Raw genomic sequence first — 21,499 nt, forward strand, 5'->3', positions numbered from 1 at the left:
TCGGAGAAGTTTTTACATAGAATGTATTGTTCTTGTAGGTACTATAAGACCCATATTATGCACTTCAGACCAGGACGAAAGCTATCTTGTTGCCAAGTAAGACTGCATCTTGAGTATTTGTATATCATATCTCAGCCTTCAAATATTGTTATATATTATTCCAAGAAAATCAAAGAAGCTAACTCATAGTGTTCATATTATCCTCTGTTATTGACCAACTATTTAAAGCAATTGTCGAATTGGTCATATCTTTCGAAGTTAGCACTCAGTGTTGTTGATGGTGTATCTAACATTCTCATATAGCAATTCTTACATTCTTTGACTACATAGTTTCTTGTCCCAAAACTCGTGTTTGAAGGCAACAGAGGTTCCTATTCCTGAAAGAGAATAAGCTACTACTGTTTCATCATTTCTAACTTATGCAGAAACATTCTGCCCCACCAATGTAACGACCACGTGATTTCCATGTAAACCGTAACCTAGTGATTGAATGGCGATTTGAATCCAGCCAAATGATAGTTCTCAACAAATCTTATGTCATATTGTGCACAATAAGCTCAGCATAGACCCTGCAGTAACGGTTTGTCTTACACACTCTAAAAGGCTATTGGAACTGTTTGTAACCCATCAAACCAAGAGAAACAAAACAGAAATTCAACTATCGCATGCCCTTGAGGTAGCAGAGAATGTCAAGTTAAGGCAGCGGAAAAAAACAACCACATCATCTGGAAAAAAATATAACTTCATCACAACCATTTTAAGCAAATAGCACCAAGCAATAATACATGGCCAGCAGTACAATGGATGTAAATATACAGTTCTATAATCAGGAAGGAGCCAACCAAAATCCACCAAAATCCCAAATTTGATTCCACTTTATGAAGTAGAAATTGCTCGCAAAATTCAGAAGAGAGATGCAATCAAGTCAGTTTACCAAAAGCGATAGAAAGCCTGCAGACGAGAGTGCACAATTGAAATGTAAATGCCCATAAGTTTATCTTTACCTAAGAAAACCAAGGTCAAAGCCGAAGTACTCATAAACGTGGAATTTTTGTATGCTGACTGCCTAAAGATGATTAGATTCAAAAAAGCGAACATTGACTAGAGACCAAGCTACTTATATAATTAGCTTTAAACATTTCGAGGGGAATAGAAAGAAGAAGAACTAATGTTTTCCTTATCTATTGAAGTTGTCAGGGTTAATCATGTCTAATGATTATGATGACAAGTCCTTGATCATGGACGAATAAAAGTGAAGGGACCAATGTGTATGAGGAGAAGCTTGTATGCAGAAAAATGCTCAGTTCATGAGAGTTCAGGTATCAAGAGTAAACAAGATACAAAAAGTGTATCTGCGACTGCATCACATCCAATAGGTCATTTACGATAATTGCTATGCAAATCATAAAAGCAAAAGATTTCCGAAAGATAGGACACAAGTTTATTTCAAAATAAACCATTAGTAGCCTATATACTACCACTATTATATTGAAAGCCTAGTTAGGTACATAAGGGAAACAAACTACTCAACATTTAATTCAAGTATAATCCGGAGTTTTATAAGGATAAGCCTAGATTATGAAAATGTGTGGCATGAGGATTCCGAGACATACGGATAAAATGCAAATACAAAAATCGGCGGTGAAATGCATATTATTTCAACATAATTTTTTGATATGATTGTATTTTCATTATGTTTGAAATTTATTTTATATGTTAGCTATAGTAATCAATTATAATTATTACACAACTTAGAGAAAACTATTTAACAATAAATAGATCTATAAAATAGTATATTTTCTTGTATGATATTCAATAACTTAAAAATAATTCGATACATTTTTCGGCTTAATCGGATATTATTCACCATCTAGCATACATTTAATATATAGTATCCATACTAAATGTTTCCTAGTCTAAGTCTCTGAATATTATTTATTAAGTTCATACCCTGTATATTAACACGAGAGTACTTTAGATTATTCATATGCACATAAATCATAGAGTTTCTGCTAATAATGTTTTAAAGGGCATTCCAACTACCAATGAATTGATTTTTTGCTCTGGGAAATTTTGTCCTTGCCCCTTGATGCAAGATGTCCTACTCTTTCTTCTCTATTTATTGTACCAACTAATCATTCTTCCACTTGCTTTCCTAGCCATATGTGCATGTACACTATCCCAGAGTTACATCTACAAGCCGTTGCACTGTATGAATCCATACCTCACCAGTTTCTTCTCTACCTTAGTTGGGATTTATCCTTTATCATTTATTCTGCTAAAATTCACATCAGAAAAATTTGGAAATAATCATACCAGCATTACCATCTTACCTAAAAGGATTCTTTTGATTTGTGTCCTTGACAAGTATCCTAAAGCTTATGCATATCTCATGTAGCAATCATGCAAATTAAGCATTCCAACTAGGCAAGTCAACAATCAACATAAATAATCCACTTCTTTGGTCTATGGAACTTTATCTCTTTGTTTCAGGGTACGCATAGAGCTTCTTATATTTTTGGTGCATAACATTCTTAAAATCAGCCAAAGAAAGAGTGGAGATACTTCCAAATCTCAGAAAAATAAGAGAACTGGCTATAGTAGTTTACCTCTAATTAACTTTGCACCTTCTTTCTCTTGCTGGTCTATGTGCACTATTACATCCTCCATCCCCAACACCAACGTTTATTCTAACTAGGCTTGCCAGGCATAACTGAGAAGAAAAGGTGGTGGGCCGATCATCGATCCTGATCTTCTTCCACAATCTGGTCCCAAGATCAAGCCAGAGGAACTCCTTTTTATCATGCTGGAGAAGAACCTGACGTTTGCACTTCGAATAAGCTATAGGCCTCAGAGTCTCCACCGCACCAATACTATCCATTGCTGCAACTGAAAACAACTTAATCCACGAGCTTTCTGCTCCATAATCCTCCAGCAACCACACATCCAAACGTTCTATCTGATAGTGGCAACTGAGGATCAAGCATCCGCCCAGCACACCTAAATGCTTTGCAGAAGGCTTCTCCACTCCAGAGAGTTTGGATGGCAATGACAGCAGACGATAATCTTCAGTCCCAAGATCAAGCCCAATAATCAGGTCATCCATGCATTTCAGTGGCATTGTACTTGAAATCCAATGCAATACACCTTTCAGAAAAATTCCACCAGTCAACCGTGAAATCCTATATGGGAAATCCTTGATCCTCCTCCAACAATCCAACTTCAGACTGTACACCACCGTCTCCGACTTAAAACTTCTGTCTCTAGGATCGAATACTTGGGCAATTTTCACAACTTTATAGTCATAAGCAGCAGAGTCATAGCCAAGCCCGCTAACCGAATGATACAAACCTCTCGATTTCTTGCTCACCAGCTTCAGTGGTGGCAATCTGTGGAACTCCCTGATTAATGGATTCCACAAGAAACTAATTCCCTTTGACTGAGAAATTAGCATAACACCATTACACGAGCCCACCGGTGATTTTGCCTCTCCATAACTCTCCAATGGGCTGTTTTTAACAAACGCTGCTTTAACCTTTTTCGCGCCATCCGAATTAAGGGATTCCATAGGTAAAGAATAAAGCCGAGCATCGAGGTCACCTCTAAGAATGAGCTGGCCTACGCCACTGGAGGAGTCGTGGGCCTCGAGGAGTTGACGGTGGACATGCAATTTGATGAAAATCGGATCGTCGATTGTACGTCGCCATGCCTTACATACGCACCTGAAGCGGAGGAGAGACTCGGCGGGCAGGCGGGATAGTATCTCGCCCAAGACTTCGGAGGGAATCTCCTGCATCATATTAGCTGATTTGGGAGTGAAGTTGTGAAAAAGGGTTGGAATAAAAACAAGAATGGGATGTGAGAAGAGGGATCTGAAGGTAGTAGATGATGATTGATGAAGAAGAGAAAGGGCGCAGAGTGGGGATTCTTCAGTGGTTCTTCATTGACTGAGTTTATGCAGAGAAGTTGGTGCTGCAAATGCCAAACTCTGCAATTTCGTGGAAATGTTCCTTTGCATAAAATTAGGAACAGCGCAGAAAAGATCCAAATTCAGAGAACGGAATTGGAGGGCGTAGGCGAAGTCGTCTTGCTGTTCTTTTTTAAGAAAACAGTTGAGTACTTCATCACTATTAATTATTATATGCAGCATGTCGGTGATTGGCTGTAGTTATAAATATATATCTAAGACAATCTTATTCAAATACTTTAGAGGGTGTTTGATTTAGTTTATATATTCATAAGTTCAGGATGACATGCGATCCACGTATATAACATATTTTTAATGATAAATGTATCGTTTATAATTAGCTATGAAAACATTAAATTTTATATTATTATTTGTGTTTTTATCACTGAAATATTAGTACCATAAAACCTCTATAAATTAATAATTTTGGGACCATAAAATTTTATTAATTTAGAAAAATATTAATATTCGATAATTTAATATTTTATTAATTAAAAGAGAGACTTTTTAGATTTAGCAAATTTAGTACATACGTCGTAGGGACTCGAGCTTTCTCGTTCTTTTTTCTTTTCGCTTTCGGATAACTCTGTCGATCAACACTAATCCTTGGGTGCCCGCCTATCTGGCCAATTCGTCTAGATCTTCCCCTGAGTGGACGAGAAAGAAAGGATTTCTTGGAGCAACCAGACCGAGGAGCCAACTTTCCCGTATGAGCATTCGGTACATGTATCAGTCCGTGGAAGAGTGAAAGGGTCACCACTACTGAGGATCTCCCCCTCTAATTTAATATTTTATTAATTAAAAGAGAGACTTTTTAGATTTAGCAAATTTAGTACATATGTATTAAAAATAAATGAATTCATATATGTTTCATTGATTATATTCATGTATCAATCAATTCTTTGTAAGTAATTAGTATATTCATTTATAATATTAATTTATTGTATACAATTAACTATTATATTTATGGACGTATGCATCAATTCATTGGAATTACTTAAATACGCAAGTTTACATTAAGTCGTTGCACTTAAATAACTATTATAGCCAATTAAATATATTCATGCATGATGAATAAAAACATATACTATATAAATCTCAATATGAAAATAAAATAATTCGTAACACCCAACCATGTCTTTTCATCTGAATGGCATCGCAAAATCAATCATGAATGATCAAATGTGTAAAGCATTACAGACTTCATATTTTAGCAAATTACCATAATATTTATAATTGTAATATTTATGAATTATTAATTTAGAGTTTTAATGGGACTTAATATTTATAAAGAAATTTTTTGAAAAATTATTATTTTATTATCTTATCGAATTTGATGAGTTTTTACAAAGGCCCAAGTCGAACCGAAAGATTTTATTATTTTAAAAAATTTATTAATTTATAAAAGTTTTACTGTATATACAATTATGTTTTCAAACTAATTGATAATAATTTGATAGGAGATGGAGTTTATTAGACCAATAAATTTTCTTTCTCTCCCATGAGAGTCGTACAGTCTCCTCCATGAGATTTTAAGTTGTTCGCAACTTCTTACTTTGTGTGTGTCTCTCTTTCATTAGTGACTCGTCACGGCACTTTTATCTAGGCTAGGAATGATCGGATCTGGACTCGGCAAAAACCCGTCCATAATGTGATGGGTTAGGGTTTAAAAAATTACAAGCAGGGCGGCTGGACCTGGCTTGGTCCTGGCGGAAACCCGCCCCGATTTTATTATTTATATTTATATACAAATATATATTATTTTACTTTATTTTGATAGAATAAATACTAACAAAATATTGTATCATTTTATTTGTTTATTATTAGGTATTTGTTCAATAATTGATAAATTAAAAAATTATCTCACAATACTTAATGAGGACAAAATGAAGAAATTGTTAGTAATGTATAATTGCTATAAATTGTTTGTTTGCTTTTATGAATTATTCATTTATACTTGAGAGTTTATTTTTTGGCCTTGAATATTTGTGTTAGGCCATGAACAGTTTTATTTATAATTGATATTCTAATTTTTTTATATATATTTATAAAATAAATAATAAAAATAAAATAATAGAGTCTATCGAGTCAAACCCGCCCTAGTGGGTTTTATACAGGGGCAGGGTGGGGTTTGAAAATAACCAGGGCGAGGCAGGTCTTAAGTCCTCCTCTGAGTTAGAGGGGCAGGTCTCGGGTCCACCTAAATTTGCTCTAGACCTGCCCTATTGCCACCCCTAATTTGGGCAAGGAGTTGAGCCCTATTTAGACAGTACAAGACACTACTGACAGTTGGGCTTTGGAGTGGCAACAGGGGGTTCTTTCAATGTTTTGTTTCTATTTTCTTTCGTTTTTGTTTTTCTCGTTTTTCTTGCTTGGTTTCTCCAAGTTTATTTTGTGTTCGGTGTCATAAATAGATGCAGTAGGTTCTGTGCTCTGGTTATTGAGTTTAGGTTTCTCTTGGTTGCTGGCTAGGGTTAGCTCTCATTGTTGTAGTTTCATTCCTTTCTTAGTTTGTTCCTATGTATGTTATTTCTCTAGGTATCTTTTGGAGGCGTTCGGAGGCCTGTCTAGGATCCAGTCGTAGGAGACTTCTGGTCGTGGCTCTCACACATAGGGACAACGTCGACTGTTAAAAGGAGTAATTAGTGCAAATTGTAATGTGAACTCCATGGGAGAGAATTCAAGGGTGTATGTTGCTGTAATTTTGATTTACATAGACATGAAAGTTGAATTACTGAGGAATTGCTCCTCAATTAAATACAGGAAGAGGACGGTGAACAGAAAAACAGAAAATTGAACAAACTAACAAACTATGCCATGTCAACTTCACGTGTTGTGCACATCTGCTCCTCATGTGTAACTTATATAAGCGTGATATAAATATTGAAAGTGCATTCTCAAAAAACACGCGTCTTCCTCGCAACTGCAGTGCTCAGCCAGGATCCCAAGCTGTGATTGCAGCAGCATCATGCATCTTCATCTCAACACTGGCCAAGTCTTTTCTATCACACGTGATCCAACATCAATAGAAATGAGATGACCGCTAACTTTGATGAGGATGAGGAACAGGGTTAGTGGTTTAGGAGGGGTAATGACGGTCAAATTTGGAGCAATCTCAGCTATGCCTGGTGGGGCATTCGCTGTCGAATAAGCCGGTTAAATTTGAGGCGCTCAATACGTCCATAAAGGGGATGCTAAGCCCAATCAAGGTTATGGAGCTTGTCCAGTTGGCGGGGGCGAGATTCCTCCTTCGATTCAATCACATATTGATCGGAATCAGGCGTTTGAAGGGTGCTCGTGGAGCTTCGAGAAAAACATGAGTATTTTCAATAGTATCGGTGAGAATAAGAATCCGTTGCAGGTGGATCTGAATTGGTGTTAATTCTTCATACACGTGCATGATCTCCCGCTGAGCAAAATGAACACTTGGGATTGCTGGTCTAGTCGAGAACCGTGATGGACATGGGTGGAGATAGACGTGCATCCGGTTCCATGCTTCATATTTTCGTATTCATTGATGTGAATCTCCCTTTGAAAAGTTTCCTAAAATTCCATAGTACTTTGGTCGAGTAAGTGCTATTGCACCTTACGTATGAAAGGCTCCTTATCTTTTCTTACGTACACGGTAGGCTAGGATATATTACCAAATATTGTGAGCTCGTATTTGCTGAAGGTTTTGTGGACTTGGATATAGATACGTTGTACGAACCTTGGTTGAGAGTAGCTTTTCCTACTCGGTAGAGGCCTTCGCCTCGTAGGGAAGATGACCTGGTTTTTGCTAGGGCTGAGAGGTCTACCCACCCAAGATGGAGGAAGGGTGCTGCCATCGTCGGAGAATTTGACACGTTAACTAGACGAAATGAAGAATGGGGGGGGGGGATTTTGTTGGGCTGGAGGATAAGGCCGGAGTTTGCAAGATGAGGTACAACCTAGTGGTAAAGTAATGCATCCACAAACTGGCCAAAAAGGGTTGGAGTGGACGGATCCAGGGCAGATGTGTTTAGAGCTGGGTGAGAGTTGGGATGATCAGGATATGCAAGAGCCTGAGGACTTAAAAGTATTCCGTCCCGTCAACTATTCCTATGGTACTTAACACTGGGGAGAATATCCAAGAGCAGGCACATGATGTGGTAAACTGGTCTGAGAGAAGCTTGGTGGCAATCCCACTCCAATTAACAATAGAGGAGCAGAGCCAAAAGGGGGTAAGGGGAAGGGATAGGAAGGCAGCTACGAAGGTCTTGGGAACAGATCGAGGAAGATGTTGCGTGGTTTTACTTTGATCAAGGGGGACAGTGTTGGGAGCCAGGATAGCAAATGTCGTCTATAGTTGGTTGACGAGGATTCAAATGTTCTATCTACAGAGCTGCACCGCAGACTGATAGCTATAAAAGTGTTAGTTTGGAACTGTCAGGAATTGGGATCCCCTTGGACAATTCACACTCTGTGTGAGCTTGTCAAGTGCTTTAACCCCAGCTTGGCCTTCATCATTGAGACCAAGTTTGCTGCCAGGAGATATGACAAGCGTAGGAAACCTCGATTTCGTTTTGAGGTTGCATGGTTACGTTCGGTCGAGTGTGCAGAGGCGATAGAATTGGGTTGGAGGGATGGTCCAATCCCAGGTTTGGTCGCCGGCATGCCATTAGGGAGCAGGATTAAGAATTGTAGGGACATATAGCAAATCACACTATGGTAACATTATGAGACGAATCAAGGGCCTAACTGAGGAGCTGAGAGGGATTGGACAAAGTAATCTGACGTCTAAAAAGAAGAGAAGGCTGTCGTAGCTTAAGGATGAGCTATAGGAGTTGCTGGAAAGGGAGGAGACTTTATGGAAGTAATGACGGAAGAAGTTGTGGTTGAAAGAAGGACATATCAATTTTTTTGGCCAATTAAATGGGAATTACTAATATGTTAATTAATTACTTATTTGTCCAGCGAAATGAGTTATGTTATTATTTGACATGGCTAATAAGTACACTATACATAGAATTATTTATAAAATTAACATAATTTTTCTTAAGAAAAGAACTCTCCCCTCCAAACCCCCCTCTCCCCACCTCCTTCTCGGTTCACCTTCGCCTCCCACAACAGAGGGGGACAACACGCCGTCTCCTAACGCACAACTGGGGCGAGGCGGCGGGTGTTATTTTTTTAAAATTTATATTATATAACATAATAATTTTTTTCATGATCTTTAATTATTTATAAAATAATAATTTTCAATTTTATAATTTTATGAATGATATGATATACAATAAGAATTGTATTTTATATATTTTATAAGTATTTATAATTGTCTATAATTTTATGTATTTTTAATAAATTAACATTTTGTGGTATATTTGTCTATAATTTATAATAATAATTATCCATAATAAAATTATTTGTTTAATTATCTATTATAAATTTATTTATATTTATCTATAATTTTATGTATTTTTATTATTTATAAAGTAATAATTATTTTTATCATCTATAAGTATAAAATGAGTATTTGTAATTATCTATAATTTTATAGGTTTATATATATATTTTTGTCGATAATATATTCTTTTTGAAGCTAATATATATAACTTATTCAAATTTATAATATATTTTAAAGTGTGTAAGATTATTTGTTATATGTATGCATAGACGACATTCATGGAAGCTAGTATAAAATAAAAATTCAAAGCTTGTTTCTATATAACTTGACATTTTTTTAAGTGTTTATGTGGGAGAAAAGAGATAAAGAAAAAATATCCACTTGAGCCAAGGTAGTTTTTAGTGCCACATGAGACAAGTTAAACCATGGACAAAATGGACTAAAAGATATAATTACTGAAGAAAATAAGTTCACCTCATCTGCCACATCAAACTTTAATGCCATGTGGGATAAAAAATTCCCAAATTGAAGCAATTCCTGCTAAAATTGAAAAAATCAGCCATTGGAGTACCTAATTGAAGCATTTTTTTCAATAAAAGGGTATAAAATGTGATAATTATCATAGTTAGTGACCTAAAATTAAACGAGACCCAAGTTAATATGGACTAATATTTTTTCCTTAAAAAATCATAGTAAGATTTTTTAGTATTTTATTTTTCACTAAGGCAATATTATAAATATTTTCACTAACACAAAGGGCAAATTGCATTTTACCCTACATTTTATATTCGGGAATATATAGGCAAATGTAATTATGAAAACCGTGTAATAATGAAAAATATAATTTTATGGGAATGTTTATGTTAAAATAAAGTATCCAATTCAAGATACAATTCCATTGGGGACCCATCAGTGGAATTTTGGTCCAATCTACGACAAAAATTCAGCAAAATGCCTACTTTCTTTCTTGTTTTAGCATAGCAGAAAACCACGTTTGAACATTGTCGATCGTGCCTTCCAATTGAAATGATTCCACTTTTGGTTTACTTACAAGTAGCTTTCGATCTTGGAATCCAAAGCTGAGCTCTCAATACTTCCTGTATATCTAGTGGATGTAATAATATCATTGATTGGATTTTGATGGATCTACCACGCGAATAAGGAGATGAAGGAATGCTTCCGATAAATTGCATAAAACTTTTTTGTGTTTTTAAAATTTAGCTAGAAATTCTCTTGTATTAAGAAAATAAGTACTAGACTCTTTATATTTTTTAAAATATTATATATTCTTTCCTTTCGTTAGGTAAGTCCTGTTGACGTTATTTGTTTGTTGAATTGTCCATTATACTGTTTTTCTAACAACCATTGATCTTCAATTGTAAAAAATGAACGGCCCACATCTATAAAATAATTTAAATATATTTTTTATTTATATATATTTAAATATATACTATACATACATCATATATATAATGTATATATGAAATATACTATACATACACTATATATATAATATAATATACATATATATGTATTAGTAGGTGATGACGACCTTTGCCTACAAGGACGGCGAAGCAGTCGGCGCCAGATCCAGGGCGACGTTCGCCCTGTAGCAGTGTAGCTTAGACCTAGGCAACCCAACCACCGAGGCCACCCCTATTGAGTAAAAAGTAAAAAAAAAATTAGTTTTTAAAAAGAAATTAAAAATAATTTACTTTTTTAAATTTTAATATTAAATAATTTGAACATTTAATTTACATATTATCTATAAAAAATAATTGTAATATATTTGGACTCAATAGTTAATTTAAATTAATTTGAATATTTAAATAAAATAATAATATAAATAAATTAATTTAAAATATATTTAAATATGAAAGAAACTGACAAAATGGAATTATACACTTAAAGAAATCCTAAAAAAGGCCAAAAAAGGAAACCAACTCACACAATAGGCTAGTGTTAGACACTCTCCATTAGTTTCTAATGGAAATGGGGTTTTTTTTATTATATTTTATAAAATATAGGGAGTTTTTTGTCTATAACACATGGGGATTTCTTGCTATTTCACCAAAATACAGGGATGTGTTATATAATTTATCCGAATACTTTTTCTTTTTAAATTCTAAAATCATAGTGTATTAATTTAAAAAGTTTATAAATGTAACGTATATATACTAAATGCAATAGAAGATTTTATATATTTTGAGTTAAAAGATTCAATCCCCATATTTCATATAATTAACTTGTACATATTATATGGATATTTTTTTTAAAAAAAATAAAAAATAAAAAATAAAAGACGTTGCATGATTTTTGTCTCTTAGTATGTATATATTATAGGCAAAATATTATTCACCTTCCATGAGATTTATTATAATTATAAATATATTTTTTATTTTGAGAATTATTAATACTCCCCTCATTTTATCCATCTAAAGACCCCCATTTCGTTAGCTAGCTTATGTTAGGTTTTCATTAAATTTTTATATTCAAATAATCAAAATATCCTATTGAATTATGAATTATAATTTTATGGGATAATTACTCTTCCCTTTCCTGAGATTTGGTATGAATTACACATAAATTTCCTATAATTTGAGAAATTACATATAGCACCCTTAATGTTTGCTTCCGTCTAATAAATAAGTCTTTCCGTTAGTCAAAATTTAATGAATTTGTTGATATTAACAGAAAAATTGAATAAAAATTAATATTTATCCCCAATTAACTTATTACTAATTTACTGTAGCTCAAACTATTTTTTTTGGACTAAATTACCCTTATAATGGTGAAGATATACCTCCTTACACGTATTACTACGTGAATACGTATAAGTATAATTTGATCATAAAAAAAATTTATTTAACCTGCAATAAGTGAGTAAAAAGTTAATTGGGGGTGAATATAACATTGTTTTTTTGATTTTTTTGTTAATATCAACAAATTCGATAAATTTTGACTAATAGAGGGGCTTATTTATTAAATAGAAACAAACCTCAGGTGTTATTAAATGTAATTTCCAAACCACAGGGGTTTACATGTAATTATACCAAATTTAAGGGAAGCTAGATGTATATATTTTTTAGAATTTTCTAAAATATTTTTACGGGATAAGATATCCTATAAACATTTTACTTTACTCAGTCTCAATCTTTTACATGTTTTAAGATAATTTTTTAAATAAAAAAATTTCAATAACGATAAAATAATATTTTTTATGTCGTCATTCAGAGGCTACATAATTACTTTCAGTTTGAGAGGGTAGTTTTTAATTTTTCAAATAATGAAAGTATAATTCTAATCTTGACAAATCTTAAAAGAATAAATTGTAATTTACCTTATATTTTAGGTGAAGAAAAATACAAAAGAAATTGAAATAGGAAATGCAATCCAAGATATAACACCCTTTATAGACACATTAATCGATAAATTATATTTTTTTTAATATAGTGTGAATAATTGAGTATGGTGAAATCCACCACACAAATTCAGACTCGAATAAGAATTTTCCCTACTTATAAATCTCTTATCTATCTATGATCTACTCCATTCCACACCTCTGTCCAAAGGCTATTGTAAGCTAACATAGGCCATGGCCACCTTCCATTTCCTCACCCTTGCCTTCCTCTTCCTCTCCTCTATCTCTCTCGCATTTGCAGACAGATGCCACCCAAATGACAAGAAAGCCCTTCTGAAGATCAAGAAAGACCTCAACAACGCCTACGACTTCGTCTCATGGGACCCCAAAATCGACTGCTGCGAATGGAATTCGGTGGAATGCGATGAGAAGACAAACCGCATCACCAGTGTAGCCATTTCAAACTCCGACCTAAAACTCCCACTGCCGGCCTCCGTGGGCGATCTCCCGTTCCTCGAAAGCTTGTCTTTTCACAAAACTAATCTCACAGGCCAAATCCCAATAGTTATCACCAAGCTCAGTAAACTCACCTTTCTTGATTTAAGATGGAACATGCTCTCCGGCCCGGTCCCTTCATTCCTCAGCCAGCTCAAGAACCTCAACTACGTCGGCCTATCGTTCAACAATTTCACCGGTTCAATCCCTCCCTCCCTCTCCCGCCTCCCAAAACTCGGAGGGCTTCTGTTAGACCGTAACAAGCTTACTGGAAGCATTCCGGAGTCGTTTGCAGACTTTCACGAAAAGGATTTCTATCTCTATCTATCCCATAATCAGCTGAATGGAACAATTCCCAGAAGGTTGGGCCATACAAACTTCACTCTGTTGGACGTTTCAAGAAACAGGCTGGAAGGAGACATATCGTTCTTGTTTGGGAAGAACAAGAGCATAAATACTGCCTACTTCTCCAGGAACAAGTTGCAGTTTGATATGTCTAAAATGGAGTTCCCGAAGACTTTGGGAAATCTGGACTTGAGCCATAACAAGATCTATGGGAGCTTACCTGAAGGATTGACTAAAATAGATTATATTAATCTGAATGTGAGTTACAACAGGCTCTGTGGTCGGATTCCAGTGGGCGGACATTTGCAGGAGTTGGACTATACTGCGTATTTTCACAACAGATGCTTGTGTGGTGAGCCATTGCCGGATTGCAAATGACCGATGACCGCAAAAATAAGAATGTTTTTGAGTTTATGTCAATCGAAATCTTGATAAAAGGTTTCCACATTAATAAAGTTTGATCATTTTCCATAAAGTTACACTCATCAAATGTGCTTGTGTTGATTTTCTATTCACTATAAGAAAGAGCTTTTTGGCCGACAAAATTTGTCATGGACTTTTTGATGGATTGATGTCTGATCTGGGACGAAATCAACGTGATCTTTTTGATCGGATGAACTGATCCTTCAAACTGTTTGAGATTGCTACCTCTCCCAAATTGATGTAAGTGTACTCAAAAAAGAAAAGCAGATCGTTTGGCTTGTTGGGGTGGTCCCCAACTAAGACCCTCCGATACTTAAGTTAGTACTTGATATCTAGGTCGCAAATAAGCAGGTCACTGACGAACTAACAAGTCTAAACGACGTAAATAAAGAAGTTTGAGTAAAAAACGGCGCACCATAAATGCACTGAGCATGGAGTGTTTATAGTGTATGGTGAGGGGTTCTGTTGCCCAATAGCAGTCTGCCATGTGTATCGGGTTATTAGAGGCGGGTTGCTGGGTTCGGCCTAGTTAGTGAGCCGAACCCGTTAGGAAGACGTGGGTCTTTTGGATAAAATTGCAATTCTGCCGCCCTTGAAGAATAATATAGTCTTTTTTAGACAAAATTAGGGTCATACCCATCATTACTCCCCACTTCTTCTTAATGTGTTGAGCATGCTAAGAGTAGTTGAACAATCATTTCATCTCAGCCTTTAGATCATCCTGGCTTCCTTAGCGTCTGGCCATTGGTTTTGGCCCGCATTTTCCATGGTCTTACTTCTCTAAATATGGAAGAATTTGACTTCAAGCTTGCCACTCATCTGCGATCACTTCCCTCTAGGTGCGATGTGCTCTGCTAGGTTCACTCTCAAGTGCTTCCTTGCGAACTCACCTTTCGTTTTAATTATGACTTCAAGCTCAGAGTCTAGTAATTCCAGTAGTTCATCTAATAGTTCATCCGGGACCTCCCTTTAGCCTTTAGCTCATATGAATCAAGTTGGCCTATCATCTAGGATAGATATAAGACCTAGAACATGTAACCCCCACTATGACCCTTGAGCAGTATGAAACACTGTTGGCCAACGAACCCTCGATGACTACAACAATGATTGTGTGTCTAATGAGCAAAATTTGTAATTAATTTTAATTTTATTATATTTTAGTTTTTATATTTTTTTATTTATATGTAATTTTTTATTTTATAATTGTTAAAAATCGATAAAACAATTAATAAATTTTTTATTATTAAAATATTATATAAAAAATACATAATATAGTACAATAAAAAATCATAATTAGTAAGTAATAGATAACTATGATTATAATTAGTATATTATATTATTTAATATAACATAAATATGTGTAGAGTTAAGTCAGTTTATGGGCCAATAAAGGATTTTTTATGTGTCGTTGATCAATTGAAATTATGAGATATGTATCCCAATTGGTTAACAACACTACTCTATGCACCTTTACTTATTGGAGTCGACTTATTAGAATTTCTATTGAGATGGACTGGTCCAAGCACAAGACAAGAAATTCGTATCCAATCACAACTATAAACCAAGCTCCAGTGCATCAAAATAATGTGCCAATGTGGGATCGTAGACTCCAAAATAATAAAATCAATACTTGAATAGATTTTTCTTATTTGTATGTAATTTTTAATTTTATTAGTTGTTACAAATTAATTAAAAAAAATATTATTAATATTTTTTAATTATAAAGATGTTAATAAGAATTTAAAATATTATAAAATTAAAAATAATAACTGCTAATTAATTTTATAGTAACGACTCTCCTTAATCTTGCAATTGTACCCCAAAAAAATATTATTTTAATAAATACTCAGTATAAACTTGGGTGGTTGCTTTGGGATGCATGTCGTCACAAATACCGTCCCTAAATTTTTATTTATTTAAAAAAATTAAAAATACTTTTGTTTGTCTTTTTAATTCTAGATTTTTACTGATATTAATACTTATCTTAAGAAAGAAACTATAATTAATTAAAAATAATTTAGATTATAATTTAGTTTCATCTAAATTATAATGGGTATCAGACTTCATAAAATAATTATGAAATCTCTATTAATAACTTATTAAATCGCCTTTTATCACGTATTACAATTTTATTAACAACTATATTAATAAACTTATAATAGGTAATACAAAAATTTCAACTGATCAAAATCCACTTACATACATAAAATTTTTTCAACCGGTCTAATTTTCACTTATTTTTATATGTCACAACTCATGACAGCATTCTTCATCCATAGTAGCTTTTCACAATTTTGATCTAATCTCATATGAATTTTTGTTCATCTCTTAAAATGATAATTGAAAAACCTATTAACCAAGAAATTTTTGGTCGTTCCGAAAAAGTTTAGGCTCACCACAAAAACTTAAGGAATTGAGAGGTTGTAAATGCTTGATCTTCCACCATTTTTGACTTAGGAAGTAACCAACCTTGGTTGAAGATATATATATAGGATGACGGGACGCCAGACCCAAAAGAACATCTCACAAATGTCTCAATTCTCTTGGCAATAAAAAACATTAGAGGGTTAGATAGTGTGAGACGATAATAAAAGCTGTTAGGAGAGAGAGGGGGAGAAATTACACTCTCAATCTCTTTCCTGATTAGGAAAAAACTCATGGCTTCGAGTATGTCGTTGGAAGATATTAGAAATGAAACAGTTGACCTTGTAAGTATTAAAATTAATTTTTTTTGGATTATTTTTTATGTGTTCCATCCCTTTTCATTTTATAAAATACTTTTGCAAGATTTATTAATTTACTGAGTTTTTTTATAAACACACACACACATATATATATATATATATTAATTTCAAGAATTATAATTATTACATTGTTTTTCTTATTGATTGAAACATCAACTATTATTTTCATACTCTTATTCCTATTACATATATTCTAAAAAAGATCATCTACAACGAATAAAAACTATTTCTAGTTTATTTTTTACGTCATTGACATGAAAGAAGTGCTGATCAATCACACGTTACTATTTTGTTTTCTGGATTGAATAAGAATATGGTTATGCATGATAGGTCTAGTTCAACTAATGGGATATTTGTCGTGAATGCAGGAGAATATCCCCATTGAAGAAGTATTCCAAGAGTTGAAATGTACAAGGGATGGTTTGACATCGGATGAAGGAGCCAAAAGGCTCCAGATTTTTGGACCAAATAAACTTGAGGAGAAAAAGGAGAGCAAATTCTTGAAGTTCTTAGGGTTCATGTGGAATCCTCTATCATGGGTCATGGAGCTTGCTGCCATCATGGCCATTGTTTTGGCCAATGGAGGGGTAAATTCACATAAACCCTTTTCGAATTATCCATGTTCTCTATATAGTTTATGTTTTTAAGAAAGCAAATGAAATGTGAAAATTATTGAAGGATGCTTACGTTTTGAATATGTACAGGGCAAGCCTCCAGATTACCCAGACTTCATTGGTATTGTTGTGCTCCTAATCATCAACTCTACCATTAGTTTCATCGAAGAAAATAATTCAGGAAACGCTGCGGCTGCCCTTATGGCCGGCCTTGCTCCCAAAACTAAGGTATTCATGGAAACAAAAATATTGCTTAATTTCTTCTTTCTATATATGCATTGAACGTCGGTTTGCTACTAATGCAGGTTTTGAGAGATGGTAAATGGTCTGAGCAAGATGCCTCAATCCTTGTTCCAGGAGACTTGATCAGCGTCAAGTTGGGGGATATTATCCCGGCTGATGCTCGTCTCTTGGAAGGTGATCCTTTGAAGATTGACCAATCGGCCCTCACTGGGGAATCCCTTGCGGTAACCAAGCACCCTGGTGATGAAGTGTTCTCTGGTTCCACTTGCAAGCAAGGTGAAATTGACGCCGTGGTCATTGCCACTGGTGTTCACACCTTCTTCGGTAAAGCTGCTCATCTTGTTGATAGCACCAACAATGTTGGACACTTCCAAAAGGTACGAAATGATCGTGTTTTTGAATCAAAATCGCATTTTCTACACCAGGATTTATCTCAAGATTCTGAATTCTTGTTTAATTAGGTGTTGACTGCCATTGGGAACTTTTGTATCTGCTCCATTGCTTTGGGGATGGTGATTGAAATTATAGTAATGTACCCTATCCAACACAGAAGGTACAGAGATGGAATTGACAATCTATTGGTGTTGCTCATTGGAGGTATCCCTATTGCTATGCCGACAGTCTTATCCGTGACCATGGCTATTGGATCTCATCGCCTATCGCAACAAGGCGCCATCACTAAGAGGATGACAGCTATTGAGGAATTGGCTGGAATGGACGTACTTTGTAGTGACAAGACTGGAACCCTTACCCTCAACAAACTCACTGTCGACAAGAATTTGATTGAGGTGTTCCCAAAGAACGCCGACAAAGACACTGTTGTATTGCTTGCTGCTAGGGCTTCCAGAATTGAGAACCAAGATGCCATTGATGCTTCAATCGTCAACATGCTTAGTGATCCTAAGGAGGTAGATAACTCTTCTGGCCTCTGTGACTATCAATATTTGATAATTATATAGTATACTTACGCTGTTCATTTTCTTGATCATTATCTTCTTTGTGAGTGTTTCAGGCAAGAGCAGGAATTATTGAGGTGCATTTCTTACCCTTCAACCCAGTGGAGAAACGTACTGCCATTACCTACTATGACTCTAATGGAAACTGGTACCGATGCAGCAAGGGTGCTCCTGAGCAAGTATAAAGCTAGAATGATATAATTGTTCACAATCATATAAAGAGTTTTCTTCTCTTAAATTCTCACTAACCCTTTGCTTAATATAACAGATCATTGAACTTTGTCAACTCAAAGGTCAGATTCTAAAGAAGGCTCATGAGATCATTGACAACTTTGCAAATCGTGGTCTTCGTTCTCTTGCTGTTGCACGACAGGTTAGTTAAGCTTCTACCTTGAATAGGTATATATATCACCATTCTTACTATGGTAAGCAAAAATAGAAAAACCTTAAAATATTACACCATGACACTATGGTATATGTCTTTCCAGACTATCCCAGAGAAAAACAAAGAGAGTGCTGGTGATCCTTGGGAGTTTGTGGGCTTATTGCCTTTGTTTGACCCCCCAAGGGATGATAGTGCAGAGACTATCAAGAAAGCTCTTGACCTTGGTGTGAATGTGAAGATGATCACCGGTGACCAGCTGGCTATTGGAAAAGAGACTGGTCGTAGGCTTGGAATGGGTACCAACATGTATCCATCTTCCAGCCTTCTTGGCCAGAGCAAGGATGAGTCTATTGCTTCGATGCCCGTTGAAGAGCTCATAGAGAAGGCCGATGGCTTTGCTGGAGTCTTCCCAGGTAGGCAACTATTGAAACTAACACATATGAAGCACTTGGGTAAAATGCCTTTTGAATTAAAATACAAACAAGTATCTTTCAATGCACAGAGCACAAATATGAGATTGTGAAGAAGCTTCAAGAGAGGAAACACATTTGTGGTATGACTGGAGATGGGGTGAATGATGCTCCAGCACTCAAGAAGGCAGACATTGGCATTGCTGTAGCAGATGCAACTGATGCTGCTAGGAGCGCATCGGACATTGTTTTAACTGAGCCTGGGCTTAGCGTGATTATAAGCGCAGTACTTACAAGCCGAGCAATCTTCCAGAGAATGAAGAATTATACTATTTATGCAGTTTCCATCACCATCCGTATTGTCATGGGATTCATGCTCATTGCCCTCATTTGGAAGTTTGACTTCTCACCTTTTATGGTGTTGATCATCGCTATCCTGAATGACGGCACCATCATGACCATCTCCAAGGACAGGGTGAAACCATCTCCACTACCCGACTCGTGGAAGCTCAAGGAAATATTTGCCACTGGCATTGTCCTTGGGACCTATATGGCTATCATGACCGTCATTTTCTTCTTCCTCGCATCTGATACGGACTTCTTCTCCGTATGTTTTCATCCTCAAAACTCAAATCTACTTTATTTTGTTCTTACACTTATTACCTCAAGGAAACGAAAGAAGATTGATCATCCATACACTATTTATTATTCCTTGTAGGATACGTTTAAGGTGAGATCAATCAGGAACCACCCCGAGGAGCTTACTGCTGCCCTTTATCTTCAAGTGAGCATTATTAGTCAGGCACTCATTTTTGTCACGAGGTCAAGAAGCTGGTCATTTATTGAACGCCCTGGTCTCTTGCTTGTCGGAGCTTTCTTGATCGCTCAATTGGTGAGTCACAAAAAAAGCTTATAAAGCTCACCATAAATTCATGATGATTAACTTGATCAACTCTTTAAACTATGAACTAATTATGAGTTCTTGGATCGATTGCAGTTGGCTACTATTATTGCTGTGTATGCACACTGGGAATTCGCAAGAATTAAGGGCATTGGATGGGGCTGGGCTGGAATCATCTGGATCTACAGTATTATCACTTACATCCCACTTGACATTATCAAGTTTGGAATTCGCTTTGCATTGAGCGGCAAAGCTTGGGATTCCATGATCCAAAAAAGGGTACATACACAACATCAAAACTAGAAATACCACACCTAGTTTCTTGATTTTCTTCTCCTCTAACAAACATGATTATTGATCCTTTTTGTTTCTCTTTCAAAATTAGATTGCTTTCACCACCAAGAAGGATTACGGTAAGGGTGAGAGGGAAGCACAGTGGGCAATTGCTCAACGAACGCTTCATGGCCTCTCTACCACTGAATCTTCTGAATTGTTCAATGACAAAAGCTATAGGGAACTGTCTGAAATTGCAGAGCAGGCAAAGAGAAGGGCTGAAGTTGCAAGGTATCCACTTGAACCTTTGCGAAAATGAAATGTTACTGATAAGATGATTTCTGCTTAGTTCATATTCTTACAAGAAAATTAATGTTGTAGGCTAAGGGAACTCCACACTCTTAAGGGACACGTTGAGTCAGTCGTCAAGCTCAAGGGATTGGACATTGAGACCATCCAACAACACTACACTGTATAAGAATATGGGCAAGAATCATGGTCGACTGTTGAACAAGAGAGGGGATGCAAAGTGAAGATTGCTACAAGAAAATTGATCTTATGCTACAGCTATTTATACTAGAAAAAAACATCAATTCCCAAAAGTTGTTAGTTAATGACTACAAAATCAAATTTGTAACAAAAGGTGCTGTAGAACAACGACATTTTCGTTTTTACTAGGGATACATAGTGTTATCATAAACTTGTCTTTTGTATGGTCTAGAAAATACAGAACGACATCACTTTTGTAATAAAGAAAAACTTGATTTTTGTTACAAAGTTGGCTCCAAAATTTTATTTTCCCTTGTTTTCTATTATTTCACATTAAAAATTGATTTTTTTCATTTGGAAAAAACCCTAAACGATTCTCTATTGTCAGATATACATATGAAACTTTCAAGCTTATTTCCGCATATAGATTGAAACAGAGATAGACTTCTAATTCATCTCTTCAATATGTGTTTCACACACACACACACATTCACAGCGATTACGAATAAAATATCCTCGCACCTTTAG

General features: G+C 35.3%; 3 protein-coding genes across 5 annotated transcripts; 2 read left to right on the forward strand and 1 right to left on the reverse strand.

Annotated features, from left to right (window-relative positions):
* On the reverse strand, nt 435-4,133 carry LOC105166381 (F-box protein CPR30-like). 3 transcript variants are annotated; one of them, XM_011085719.2, is made up of 2 exons: nt 2,610-4,133; nt 435-569 (listed from the first exon to the last, which is right to left on the reverse strand). In XM_011085719.2, the coding sequence occupies exon 1, from the start codon at nt 3,797-3,799 to the stop codon at nt 2,612-2,614; it is 1,188 nt and encodes a 395-aa protein (XP_011084021.1). In that variant the 5' UTR covers nt 3,800-4,133; the 3' UTR covers nt 435-569; nt 2,610-2,611. The 3 variants fall into 3 exon arrangements, with proteins under 3 accessions (XP_011084021.1, XP_020550855.1, XP_011084020.1); XM_020695196.1 differs by lacking the exon at nt 435-569 and adding an exon at nt 650-725; XM_011085718.2 differs by lacking the exon at nt 435-569 and adding an exon at nt 732-951 and having other exon boundaries at nt 2,610-4,131.
* LOC105166383 (polygalacturonase inhibitor-like) lies at nt 12,864-14,008 on the forward strand. Its single transcript, XM_011085720.2, has one exon. It carries the CDS (start codon nt 12,928-12,930, stop codon nt 13,909-13,911), a length of 984 nt encoding a protein of 327 aa, XP_011084022.1. The 5' UTR covers nt 12,864-12,927; the 3' UTR covers nt 13,912-14,008.
* Nucleotides 16,485-21,282, forward strand: LOC105166384 (ATPase 8, plasma membrane-type-like). The gene is made up of 13 exons (XM_011085721.2): nt 16,485-16,664; nt 17,069-17,287; nt 17,405-17,542; nt 17,620-17,934; nt 18,019-18,465; nt 18,570-18,692; nt 18,782-18,886; nt 19,002-19,311; nt 19,401-19,915; nt 20,027-20,200; nt 20,306-20,488; nt 20,595-20,773; nt 20,864-21,282. The coding sequence occupies exons 1-13, from the start codon at nt 16,614-16,616 to the stop codon at nt 20,958-20,960; spliced, it is 2,856 nt and encodes a 951-aa protein (XP_011084023.1). The 5' UTR covers nt 16,485-16,613; the 3' UTR covers nt 20,961-21,282.

This window comes from Sesamum indicum, linkage group LG7, assembly GCF_000512975.1.
Source record: "Sesamum indicum cultivar Zhongzhi No. 13 linkage group LG7, S_indicum_v1.0, whole genome shotgun sequence".
Classification (NCBI taxonomy): Eukaryota; Viridiplantae; Streptophyta; class Magnoliopsida; order Lamiales; family Pedaliaceae; genus Sesamum; species Sesamum indicum.